We start from the raw sequence: 12927 nt of genomic DNA on the forward strand, positions 1-12927 counted from the left end.
GCCCCGGGAGCATAATCTGATTGGTGTTATATAACCGAAGAGACTATTCAAACGGTTCTGATGTGCTGGCTGCTTACGATTTGGGGTGGGGGAAGGATTTTATTTCAGAACTTACTGACAGTGTTGGGGATAGCGATGGGGGTCCCATCAGATACTCTCTCCTTTGCCACAGAAGCTGCGGTCACCTTATCCCTGCTCTGGGCGGCTGCAATGCTCCGTGGAACAGGGCTGGGATGAACATTCTGGCTCCGGGTTTGCCTTCTGGGGCAAGTTAAGGGAAAGCACCAAAGTATAAGTACATGAGCACCACCTCCTCTTTAATCAAAAGTTTCTTTTTATTCCCGCCGCAACAAAGCCAGCCTATCATAGGGCACTGCTTCTAGTCTGGTCTATAATCTAACACATTTTCAACCTTTCCCCGACACCAGAAATTAAAATTAAAACCTCAACAGTGGCGTGGCCATGTCGCTAGAAGTAACAGCATAGTCACCAAAACCTATTTCTGAGAGTTGTTGTTTTTTTTTTTAATGACAAGTTTGATGATATTTCCAATAGGGCCTGTGTCCCCAGACTGTAATTCTTAAGTATGCCACCTCACCAAAGTCAATGTTCAAGTTTTGGGGACATGTCAATCAAATTTCACTCTCGTGATTCACAGAGGAACAGAACTGCTCCCTGGCCCCATGGCCTTGAGTAAGTTAGCCTTGGGTTCTTGATCAGGTAAAAATGATACCTTTGAAATCTGATTTAAGAAATGGCTGTATATTGAAATCACTGAATCAGAGAGCATGCTACATATGAGAAAACTGGGGCCCAGAGGCAATGACTTGCTTAAGATATCACAGCTACTTGTGTGTCAAAATCAAAAACTCCAGTGGTCCTTTAACTTCACACACCATCAAACCAGATTCAGTGGACAGAAAGCAGGTTGTTCAGTCTGTTCTGCTCTCACTCTGGGTACCAACTAAATCAAACAAGGCCATTCTGGGCACGTCTCCTGGGACTGCCATTTACCAGTCCTTAGAGGAAGGATACCAGCTGCCCCACGGACACACACGAGCACCACAGTGAAGAAGGTGCCCAAAGACAGTGATGGTCATCTCCAGGAAGCGGAGTCTGGAGGGATTTTTTTCCTTTTTAAAAAAATGTTAATGGCGGTAAAATAGACATAACATAAAACATACCATCTTTACCATTTTTAAGTATACAGCACAGTAGTATTAAGTGTACTCACATTGCTGCACAGAACCTTTTCATCTTGCAAAACTGAACTTCTGTATCCATTAAACAACTCCTCATCCCCTCTCCCCCAGGCCCTGGTAACCCCTCTTCTACTTCCGTCGCTATGGATCTGACTACTCTAGGTGCCTCATGTAAATAGAATCACACAGTACTTGTCCTTTCGTGACTGGCCTATTTCACTGAGCACAATGTCCCCAAGGCTCATCCATGTTGTAGCATGCGTCAGAACTGCCTTCCTTTTTCAAGCTGAATAATATTCCATTGCATGTAGAGACCACATTTGTTTATCCATTTATCCATCGATGGACATTTGGGTTGCTTCCACATTTTGGCTATGATGAATAATGCTGCTCTGAACAGGGATGTGCAAATATCTCCTTTTGGATGTGTACTGAGAAGTGGAATTGCTGGATCATATGGTAATCCTATTTTTAATTTTTTTTTTTTGAGGAATCACCATCCTGCTTCCCATAGTAGCTGCATCATTCAACATTCCCACACACAGTGCACCCAGGTTCCAATTTTTCCACATCCTCACCAACACCTGCTGTTTTCTGGATTTTTTGATATAGTAGCCATCCCAGTGGGTGTGAGGTGTCCTTTTTTTTTTTTAATCGCCTCTCTGTCCTGCCTACATTTTCTACAAAGAATATAGCCACATTTAGGATTAAGGACAAAAGTGTAAAACACAAATTGAAAAAGAAATCTTTCAGGGAAAACAGGGTTGCACATGAACATAAGAAATGGATTTTTTTTTTTTAGGACAGGAAAATTATTGACTTCTGACACCACTCCTATCCTCTTCCTGAATCCTACCACCTGACCGGCTGTGGCTGCCACAATCTATGAGAGAAACGGCCACACTCACGGGTAGCTAAAACAACTCCTCTAAGCACTGTAAGGGAAAGTGCTCCCAGATGCATAAAGAAGAAAAACACTGTATTAAGCGTTTGCCTCCTAATGTTGGTCATGAAAATCCCCAGCACTTGTATAAATCCTTTCATCTTCCAAATCTTTCCTCAGGGCCTTGGAGCCCTTATCTCTGAGTTCTCCATTTGCTAATCATTATATGTCCACTTTTTCCCCTTCCCGAGTCACAAAAAGTCTACTTTTCAAAGTCACGAAAAGGGAAAAAAGCAAGTTAATGCGGCACCTTCTCCCAAAGAAGAGAATTCTGCTCTCACATAACAGGCACATGAAGAAGAGCCCTAAGAAACCTTATAACCCCTGGCATCTTGGGCCACCGGGCCACACAGGCCCCATGCTAGCAATTAATTAGAGGGAACTTCTCACTAGAAAAGCTAAAATCTTCCAAAAGGGAAATCACTCTTTCCACTGGTCTTTATAGAATGCTGCACTCCTTGGGGGTGGGGCCACTTGTCATGATTTGTTCATTAAGACAAAAAGTAAAGGAACTGAAAGCAAAACCCATCCAGTCACATAGTTAGCCAACCTCTAGCTCCCAGAAGAGAAATTCCACTTTTATGTGTGTAAACATCTCCCACTCCCCCTGCCCTCCCTCACCCTCCTCTCTTGCACACTCTCTTCTTATTCAGCAAAACAGGGGAAATGGCAGCACTAGAGTGTAGAAGCCCAGAGGAGCAGAGATCAGATGAGCAGTTGGAGAGGAATAATCCTCAATTCTAGGAGCAGCTGTATTTAAATCATCCAAAATAAAACAAAAAAAGGCTCAAGATCTCTGTCTGTTCTCTCTCCTTTGGGAAGAGCCAACAACTAGAAAGCAGAGTCCAACTGGGGCTTCTTAACAAGGGATCCACACTCTGCATCTGGATCCCTGGCATCCTCCCCAAGTCACATCTGCTCTCAGCCAAGCCCAGTGCTAACTCCTAATGGAGCTAAACTCTAGAAACACTGGGCACGTTCTAGTGACAAAGAAGTGATCCGATGGCTCAGAGACGGCCAAATCCTCACCCACTGCTTCTGACAAGACCCAATACATCACACAGGGTAAAGCACCAGAACTAACAGCCAGGTTGGGCTGTTGTGCAAACTCTGGGGCATGGGGCAGGGGGAAATCTCAAGGCCTCTGAGGTAGAAGGACACCAGAAGTCACGAGAGAGAAAAAGAAAGTGGGGTCCCTGCACGGGAGCAACACAGGTGGGCATTCTACATCTCAAGAACATTGCTGACATCTAAACCCCACCCAGCTCTGCACCTTCCTGGGCCAGATTTGGAATTTGAAATTTATCCCCCACCAACACATGTTCTGTGTATCTTGGAAACAGCTCAGAAGCAAAGAGGGACTAACACAAGGAGAAAGACCTTTCCATTCATTCTAAGGTGGGTTTGTGCACAATGGAACAGTGGCCTGAGAAGATCAGGACCAACCCTGCCCGCTCTGGAGATGGGGCCAAGGGCTCCCAGCACTGGCACGGAGGAGGCGGCAGGACCCCGGCCCCAAACCACCTTTCCACCACCATGACATCCAAATTCCACATGCTTCTATGCCTGTAAGATCAACTAACCTGCAAACTTCAGTCCCTCTGCTCCTAGACTTGGCAGGAATCACTAGGGAAGCAGGGACATCCAAGAAAGGCAGAAGAGAAGGAAGGAGAGAAGGAACACAGGCATTCCTGTGCCTTTGAAAAGGCTGGCGTCACCTGGGTCCGGTCCCCGCGGAAACCTGGTAGGGAAGCCCATGAAAGAGCATAGAGAATATGAAGTAAATGAGATGTTTTAAATGATTTCGCTTTGGGGCCACGTAAAGAAGGACTAGCCATACAAGTAACGAGAGCTTATAGGGAGAAGTTTTAGAGGTTCGGCTTGACGATGTTGAGTATATCCATTCTGGAGCTGGACTGCCAATTACACTTCCAAATTGGCAATTGGACATAATGCCCCAAAGACAGGCACCAAATACTGCCAAAACCAAAGCAAATTCCATCTTCAAGCAGCCATGCTTTTGAAGCTGTCCCGTCCCCTGCCTGACTCATCCACCTCGCAAACAAGTACTCATCGGGAACAAATCCTTGTGATCCACTGGTCAGGGGAGACTGGGGCGGCATGAATAATTGAAATCTAGAAATGACTCAAACATCATGTGTCACCAAATCCAACCCCTTCCCTTCACTCAGAGTTCCTCTATAGTGTCTAATAAATTACCCAAAAAAGCAGCAAAATGTATTTGCACCTACAACAGTCCCACGCAGCCACCCCCAACCAAACCAAATGGAAAGGGCCCTCCCAACACATATGTGCACTTGTATTTATATGACTCAGTTCCTGCCCTCAGGGGGTTTGCAGGCAACTCAGAGACCAGACGTGGGCATACACTGTCAGAAGATAACTGAATTTTCCTTCTCTCTCCTCCATGCTGTCAAACAAACTGAGTCTTATTTTTCCCCAGGCACCTAGCTCAATTCCTGACAGAGGACAGCACTTACTACATAATAGAAGCAAAAACAACTGTAATAACCATGAGAGTTCTCTGAGGACCTACTGTGTGCTGGGCACCATGCTAAGCCCTTCATTTAGGCTGAAGATGCTCATGATAAAAGTTTATTCTGGGTTCTCCCCTGAATGATGGAACAACACAAAAAGCACTTCTCAAGGAAAAAGTGCCTGACAGTAGGAGCTGTAAAAACCCAGACAGTATGGTGAGAAAAGGAACTACTTCCAATTTCATCTGCTAGAATTCTCAAGAAGTACCACCGGAGGGTGGCATAGCACAGTGCCACATGTCTCTCCCCACTCAGCGATCAGGCCATGAGCCCACTCCTTTCAAGTTGGACTCTCTGTTTGGAAAGGCCCACCCAGGTCTCTATGGAAAATCAGGCTGGCAGTTTTGCTGCCCGCTGACTTTCAGCAGTCCACAGGGCGTGGCCGGCAGCTGGCTTCCTGGAGCATCAGCACGGTGCAGCCCTGGCTCCACCATGAGCCTCTAATTTTGCAGGAAGGTGGTTTGGCTGAGTTGCCATCCTGGATTTTGGAAAGCCTCACCCCTCGCAGCCGGACCCGCGGGCGTGAGGAAAAGCCCACACTCGGGTGGGCAACACACACACTGTACCCTAGACGTCTAGCAGGATGCTGCTCTGGCTGCCACAACTCAACCCCAAACTGACAGCGCTTGTGGGTGCCTTGGGAGCGAACATGCCAACAATCAGCTTTAGCAATTAGTGCCCAGACTGAACCGCGGCAACTCGGAGAGGCCTGAACTGAGTTTTCTCCACCTGGCTGCCCTGGCACAGTGAACCTTTCCTCTTCTCGACCCTTCCCAACTGCTGGAGAGCTGGGAATTTCCATCTTTAAAACCAGGCATGTCTTCAGGGAGGGACTGCCTGGAGACTGAGCAATGGACCAGATCCTTGCTTCTCAAAGCATGATCTGTCTGGCACAGGCATCACCTGCCAGAAATGCAGAATCTCCGGCCCCACCCTGGACCTTCTGAACCAGACTCTGAATTTTAATAGCTCTCCAGGTGATTTGTGTGCATATTAAGGTGTGAGAAGCCCCAGGAATAGACAAACTAGATGCTCTCTCCAGCCACTGGAAGCAGAGCTCTATATCCCAGCTGCACATCCCTTGAGCCTTCCACGCAGAGTGCTGGGACACCCCTGCATCACAGGGTAGGCCCCAAGTTTCCTCCTCCATGTGCCCAGAGCAAAGGTTCCACCCACTCAAGAAGCATTTCAAAAAAGGACAGTCTCTTGATCTGCTCCCTGCTGTGCACAGAAAGGCTGTGGAATTTCCATGGTCCTGCGGGAGGCTGACCTTGCCTGACCCCCAGGCAGGTCACAGGAAGATCAGTGTTCTCTGCAGGGCTCCAGGAACTGCGGCGTCACGGCACAAACACAGCCCTTCTCACTGGAACCACAGAGGCGGCCCTCCAGGCACTCCACAGCCCTGAAGTCCCAGGAAGGCAGTGTTGGCTGCTGTGATTCACAGACTAGCACGGCCACTGCCGCTGTGAGCCAGGGACACCCCAGCTTCCCACTTTGAGAAGGAGGTCCTGGCACTGCAACCCAATGCCTACCTGACTCCTTAACCACCCCCCCCCCGGCTTCTCTTGCCCTGGCAGAGACAGGGAGAGACCCAGAGGGGGAGCACGCATTCCCTGTGCCAGGCACACAATGAATGGCCCTTGGAGTCCTCTCTCCCCCAGGCCACACGCTAGGGCAGCTCGTCCTTTCCTCCTGATTCGTGTTTGCACAAGGCCCCTGGGCACCAGGAGGTAGGGCCAGCACATAGCTTGTGGTCACCAGTGTCCTTCCAGGAAATGCTGTAAAGTGGGGGTCAGTGAGAGGACCTATCCCAAAGGGCCGTGCTGGATTACAATCCCCAATGCAGAGATGAGGAGACTGAAGCACAAAGCGGTGAAGTCCTTGCCCAAGGTCACAAGGCAATTGGTCCAAAGTGTAGCTGGACCAATTCCTCTACCTCACGAGACTTCTCCAAGCCCGTGACGTGACACTCCAAGGGGCACGCAGGTGTGCTCTGACTCATAATTTTGTTTCACAAGCTAACTTCAAGGGCAAGTGCTCCGAGAACACACTTGGGGAAACACTGCTCTGGGGGCCGTCAGGATAAAGCTGGTCCAGGTAGAGAGGACCCCGGCCAGGAAACTGCGACATTATCAAGGGAACAGGTCTGTGAGCTCTGGACTGGGGATAATAAGGGTTGAATTCAACCCGTCTCAAGAGACACTAGACAGACACACCTGCTCTCCAAACCTTCCCGTTCTGCTAGGGCTGCAGCTCCCGGGGCCCCACAATGACTCCCTGGCCATCAAAGCACTAGCTATGCTGCCAAGCCCTCATCCAGAGTCCTCTTAGGTCGCCCCTCCCCAGCCTTCCAGCCTTGCACTAGCCAAGAGCCATGAGCCCAAACCTCAATCCGACCCTAACTGGTTGTTTGACCCAAGGACAATCAACTTCAGGGTCTAGAGGTCCCTTTTGGTTCAAAAGCTCTATTTGTTATAGCCTGTGCCCTTTCAGGGCCAAAATTTCGAGGAATCAAAGAGAAAATTAAAAACCTACCACTTTAAGGCGCTATGATAGCTCCCATTTACAGACCTGCTAAGCAGCAGGCATTTGCTGGGTGCTACATAGCCATTCTTGGCACTCCGTATAGGAATACAAAGGAAGCATCATTACGCCCTTCTTTCGCAGGTGAAGAAACCGAGCTCAACATGGCTGCCAGCCACAGATGCCCAGCTAAGAGGTGTGAGATTCGTGATTTGTACTTGGGTCTGTCTGATTGCAGAGTCTCTAAAAAAGCGTGCATTACCAGAGAGAGAGAGCCAGGAACGAGAAAAGCAAAAGCTCTCTGGACGAGGGAAGGTCACCTGGAGTTCCCCTGTGACTGGGACCCAAGCACTTCTCCAAGGCCACCCTAAATAAGCTGATGAAAAGGGAGCATGTGAAGGTCGTCCAATGCAGCCGATCTCCAGGATGACAGGAGGCACCAGGGCCAATCTGGAATCAAGAATTCGGAGGCACTGAAGTTCCAGCCCTGATTGGATGCGTCAGGCCAGACCCTGGGTAATTACCATGCCATAATGGGATCTGATATTTATATTGGTCACAAGCCTGACAGAGAAAACGTGTTGTTTTCTCAGACACAGCCAAGGAGACAATACCGCCATAATTCATCACATGCAGACCAGACTTGATCAAACCCAAACTCCTATGGGCAGGTCAGCTCCAACAGAGGGCAGGATGCGTCTAAGCCTGGGCCATGTGAGGCCCCCCAGCAAGCCACAGCTCCACAGGAAGCCGGCCTCAGTTTCCCTAGGCATTTAAAGAGAAGCAGACTGCGTGCTGGAAGAGGAGTAGAAGATGGGAATAAAAACACAGAAATGCTCCAAGGCTGGAGAACCACAAAACACGTTCTGAGCTAGAAACTTTACTCATAGTTGACCAGCTCCTTCTACTGTCCCCCACTGAGTCACAGAGCAGGAAGGGACATGAGCATTCCCAGAACTCAATCCCCACATTTTACACATCGGGAAAGAGCCCAGAACCAGAGAGGTTAGACGACTTCTTCAAGGTCACCACCTTATTCAGGCTGCCAGAGCAGCTCCCCATTCACTACCATCTGCAACTGGCTTGGACCTCAGAACGTCACAGCCAAATGAATAGAAGGCTCTGATGAAACCCAACAGGGAATGAAACAGTAACGTGAAAAAGTACAGCAAAGAACATAGTACTAGAATGACTGTGTCCAAGTTCCCAACAGGGGGGAAATGTGATTCTTTTTCTTCTTTACTTCCTAAAGAAATCCGTATACTGTTCTTTCCAAGATAGTAAAGTCATTTATGATTGGAGAATTCAGAGGCAAGGGGACTAAGGATGAGATGCTTTGAGATGTACGTCCAGTTTCAAGTTCCTTTGATGGAAAAGGATGGTGCAGTCCCACAGACCAAATGCTTGTGATTCCAGAGCTCCTGCTGAAACTTATCTCCCCTGGAATTTCACATTCTTTTTAAAAGACCAGCCTTCCTCTGGACCCTAACTTCTGGTCAAACCATCTTTGGGCTGAACAAGGGTGAGGGTGATCATACCTGACAGCTGGTAGAATTCTGTGGAAAAGCAGCCTTGGTTTGCTTGGGAAACCCAGCACTAAAATAATTATTCCCAACTTAAAGCCAAATGCATTCTTCCGAACAGTGTCTCGACAACTACCAAATACTTGGAAAGCAAAAAGAATGAGGGATTAAAAAAAAAATGCAGAAAAATACAGACCTCAAGGTTAGGGGAAAAAAGCTTATAAAAGGCCAAAGTTACTGTTATGAGGCATAATGAGCTGTCTACACAGGTTTAATTAAGCAAATCAAGGAGCAAGTATTAAGAGATTCTGGGCATGTTTTAAAAGGGACTCTAATGGCACCAAAAGTGACCTGATCTCCTTCTACACTGGCCTCACGTCTTCCCAACCAACTGCAAGCATCCCTCACCCCAGGTTGATTCTCTGTAGAAACTTCCAGTTATGTCAACTCAGCACATCTTAGAGCCACAAACTATAGTCTGATACATAGGGACTGTTTTTTCTAATCATCGTTGCCAAAAACCTATTTTCTTGAGAAAACTTATAGAAGTTATGCTTGGTCATCAGTTAAGACAGAGATTCTTTATGTGAATGATCCAATCAACATTTCATCACAGGCAACGCAGTGGCATCGCTGTAACCCCTAGAGTAAAAAGACTTTCTTTAGAAGCTCTGTTTAAAACCCCAGGATCACAAAAACACCAAAGCTTATTTTGACTCACTGAAGAAAAAGTTTTCATTATGACCAACACTGCCCAGTTTCTGAAGGATAAAAAAGGCCATTTAAAAGTTCACCAAAATCTCTCATTCTAGAGAACATTTGAGACTCGTACAACTATGCGCTCTCTTTCCCCTAAGGGTAGTCACTGAATCTCAGTAAAGGGAAAAAAAACTCTAAGACCGAAGGCTGTCAGGGAGGTGGAAGAGAGAGGAGACGGGAATAAGAAGGCGAATGAGTAAGTGCTTGTCAGAAGAAGGACTCGGCAGGGGGCATGGTCTTGTGGGTCTCAGGGTTAGGGCTTCGCTTAATCTGATGGCTGCTCTGGAATGTGGGGGGGGGGGGGGTTCTCCGCCTTGACAAGTAAGGAGAAACCACTATGGCCAAGAAGGTAACTCCAGAGAAAGCTGGCCAACATCTGGAGGCCTCCGGAGAGGTGGGAGGAGGAGGAAGAGAATGATGGCTTTTATTTTTCTACCTTATTTCCAACACACCAGTATTTTCCAAAGCACAAATGTGCTACCACAAAACACAGCTGAGCTCCAGCAGCCGACACAACGTATAATTAATGATCCCGAGAGAGCAAGCATCCCTTCACCCTGGTGTCACCCCTGGCCCCTGTCTTATCTACTCCCGGCAGGGATTAAGGAGGCTGCTACCAGTTGCTATGCCCTGTGGAAGTTTGAGGGGTCCGCGGATTAACTTTATTAGAAAAGGTGTGAGCTTTCCCACCGAGACTGCCTCTGCCTTGCACTGTTCCCTAGTCCCCTTTGATCTCCTTTCCCTCTGAAAATGCTGGCGCTGGGAAGTCCCCTAGGTTAAAAAATTAGTCCAAAAGAAAGCAGCTCGGTCAATCTTTTCCAGTGCTTTCTTTTTTAATCTGCAGTATTCTATGAAAAACTGCCCCTGCCTCTCACCTTCAGACAGTGGCGAGGAAAAGAGGACATCTCTAGGGACACACGACGACAGACCAGGCAGTCTGCCTAGCAACCATACATAAGGTGTAGTGAGCCTCGGTGCTGGTGGGCGTCTCTGCGCCAGGAATAGCTTAAGCCAACATCCAGCCACCTCAAAAGCGCCGGGGAGGAGGCTCGCGTGAAAACCCGCGGCCTCGGCCGGCTCTCAGGCGGACCTCCCGCTCCAGCTCCACGCTGTTGGTGGCATTTCCGGGGACCTAAAGGTGGTGGCATGGGGGCGAGAATACAGATGCCGAAGCACTTGGGATGGGGGTATCTTCCATGAGAACATCTAAGAGTCGGAGAGCAGGGGACATCAGATTTGTGACCTCCCACATTCCTAAAGTGGCAGCCTTCATGGGTTGCCTCCAAAACTGGGATGCATCTCCCCAACTTTCTCTCGCCCATCCAGGTCCCCCCACTTCCCCTGGCCATGTTCCTTCCCGGGGATTCCCTAGTCCAAAAGATGTTCTCCCTTGCCCCAAGGAATTTCCTTGCCTTGTGATGCCACGAACTCATCTCCCCAACAGGTTTCTAAAGTGCTGCTGACGTGTTCCCCCTCGCCCACCATAAGGAGCCTAGCGGCCGCAGGTAACCCACACGGAACGTGCACCCAGGGGCCCCCAGCTTGCCGGGTGCCCGACGGGTCAGGTCTCCCCACCCCGGACCACTGTCCGCGAGCAGCGCGCGTCCCCCACCCCAGCCCCAGCCGCAGCCGCAAACAACCCTACAATAAACAAGGGGACGGGATTGGGCGTCCGCGTCCCGGAGCGCACCGGTTGGGGGCAACTCCTCACCCCCGGCGCGCCGCCCGCTGCCCCATTCGGCGGGCGCCAGGAGAGCGAAAGGAAGGGAAAGCTGCGAAGGGAAGTCAGGCAGGGATGGAGGGAGGCACGGTGCTGTGAGGAGTAAGGAGGTGGGCTGCAAGGGACGCCGAGAAGCCGCGGGGCTGGCGCAGGGGGCGGGCGCCCGGGGCGCGCGTTACCTTCGTCTTGCCCCCGCAGTGGCAGCAAACGGTCCACAGGTACTTGAGCGTCCGCCACAGCAAGATGATGAAGAGGCCCCCAAAGAAAGTCACCATGGAGGAGGCCAGGAAAGCCCACCACATGCGTTGGCCCCGGCTGTCGCACGGCACCTCCATGGTCACTGGGATGATGAGCGCATCCATCTTGGGCTCGTGGACCGAGGACGAAGAGGAAGAGGAGGAGGAGGAAGAAGAGGAGGAAGAGGAGGAGGAGGAGGACGCGTCTAGGCTGAGATGGTTCGCGTGGATATTGCTACTCATTCTAAGACTGCTGCCTCCGCCGCCGCCGCCGCCGCCGCTGCTGCCGCCGCCGCCGCCGCCACCATTTGCCATAGCTAGCAACGGGCGGCCGGCGCAGGGGCTCGGGGGAGCTCCTCCCGCCGCCAGCGCCACCCCAAACACCCATCAACAGCCATATTGCTGCTACTGCTGCCGCCGATACCGCCGCGGAGCGCGGGGAGGGGGGCGGGGAGGCGCCTAGGCTCGGGGCGCTGTGCGCGACCTGGCGGGGTGCGTGGAGATATATACAGCGGGCCGCCGCCGCCCGCCCTCCCCCCAGCCGCCGGCCCGCCCGCCCGCCCGGGGGGGGGAGGGGGACGGGGAGCGAGGGCGACGGGGAGCGAGGGCAGCTCCCCTCCCTAGCCCGTCCCCCGCTCGCCCGGGGCTGCGCCGGCCCCGAGGGCCGAGAGCGAGGGGGCGCCGCGGACCGCCCGCGCCCGGGGTCTGCGCCGCCCCCGAGCCCGCCCTGCCTCTGCGCGCCTGCCCGGGTGCCCTCGGCGCGGCGCCGCGCCGCTCGCCGTGCGCCACGCGTGTGCGCCGCGCTCCGGCCGGGGACCCCCTCCCCGTGCGTCGCCCACGCCGCTCTGGGCTTATTAGTAGGCAACTCGTTAATAATGTCTCATTAGCCCCCTCCCGGGCGCCCCCTTGTCAGCCCTCCTCCCTCCGCTGCGCTTGGCTCCCGCTCGCCGCCCGGGTGTGCGCCGGGCCGCGGCAGGTTCACCGCGCCCGGCCCGCCGCTGCCGCCGCCGCTAGCCCATGCTCCCGGGATCCCAGAGCCGCGTCGCCACGCCGCTGAGCCTCCTCGGCCTTCGCTAGATCTTCCTCCTCGCTTCCTCAGGCTCCTCCTCGTCCCCGTCCTCGCCGACCAAGCCTCTTCTGCGCGCGACCCGCGCTCCCCGCAGCCGCCAGCAACAGCAGCTGCAGCAACTGGAGCCGGCGCGGGCTCAGGCCGCCCGAGGCAGGAGGGGAGGAGGCTCGGCGTGCTGACTCGCCTCGTCTAGGGGCTGAGCAGGGGGCCGGCAGACCCCTTGGCGGCGTCCTGGCATGCACCCCAGAGCCCGAGTGCGCCAGGTGGAGTCCCAAACCCAGGCGCAGGACCACGCACCTCTCTCCAAGATGCTGCGCCCCCAGCTGAGCTCCCTAAGGTACCCGAGGAGGATGGCCGGGCATCCGTGGCAGGCCATTTTACCCAGAGGACCCTC

At 51.9% G+C, this 12927-nt stretch overlaps 1 protein-coding gene across 16 annotated transcripts in view; it reads right to left on the reverse strand.

Annotated features, from left to right (window-relative positions):
* Positions 1-12640, reverse strand: part of KCNMA1 (potassium calcium-activated channel subfamily M alpha 1) — a 711960-nt gene extending 699320 nt beyond the window's left edge. For 5 of the 16 annotated variants that reach the window (XM_032491956.1, XM_032491951.1, XM_032491949.1 and 2 more), the window contains exon 1: positions 11408-12637. In XM_032491956.1, coding sequence (XP_032347847.1) covers positions 11408-11779 — 372 coding nt within the window. In that variant the 5' untranslated portion in view covers positions 11780-12637. Of the gene's footprint in view, positions 1-11407 lie in introns of all 16 variants that reach the window. The other 11 variants (XM_032491943.1, XM_032491942.1, XM_032491947.1 and 8 more) reach the window with 5 other exon arrangements.
* Between the last annotated feature and the right edge of the window lie 287 nt (positions 12641-12927).

This window comes from Camelus ferus, chromosome 11 (genome assembly GCF_009834535.1).
Source record: "Camelus ferus isolate YT-003-E chromosome 11, BCGSAC_Cfer_1.0, whole genome shotgun sequence".
Classification (NCBI taxonomy): domain Eukaryota; kingdom Metazoa; phylum Chordata; class Mammalia; order Artiodactyla; family Camelidae; genus Camelus; species Camelus ferus.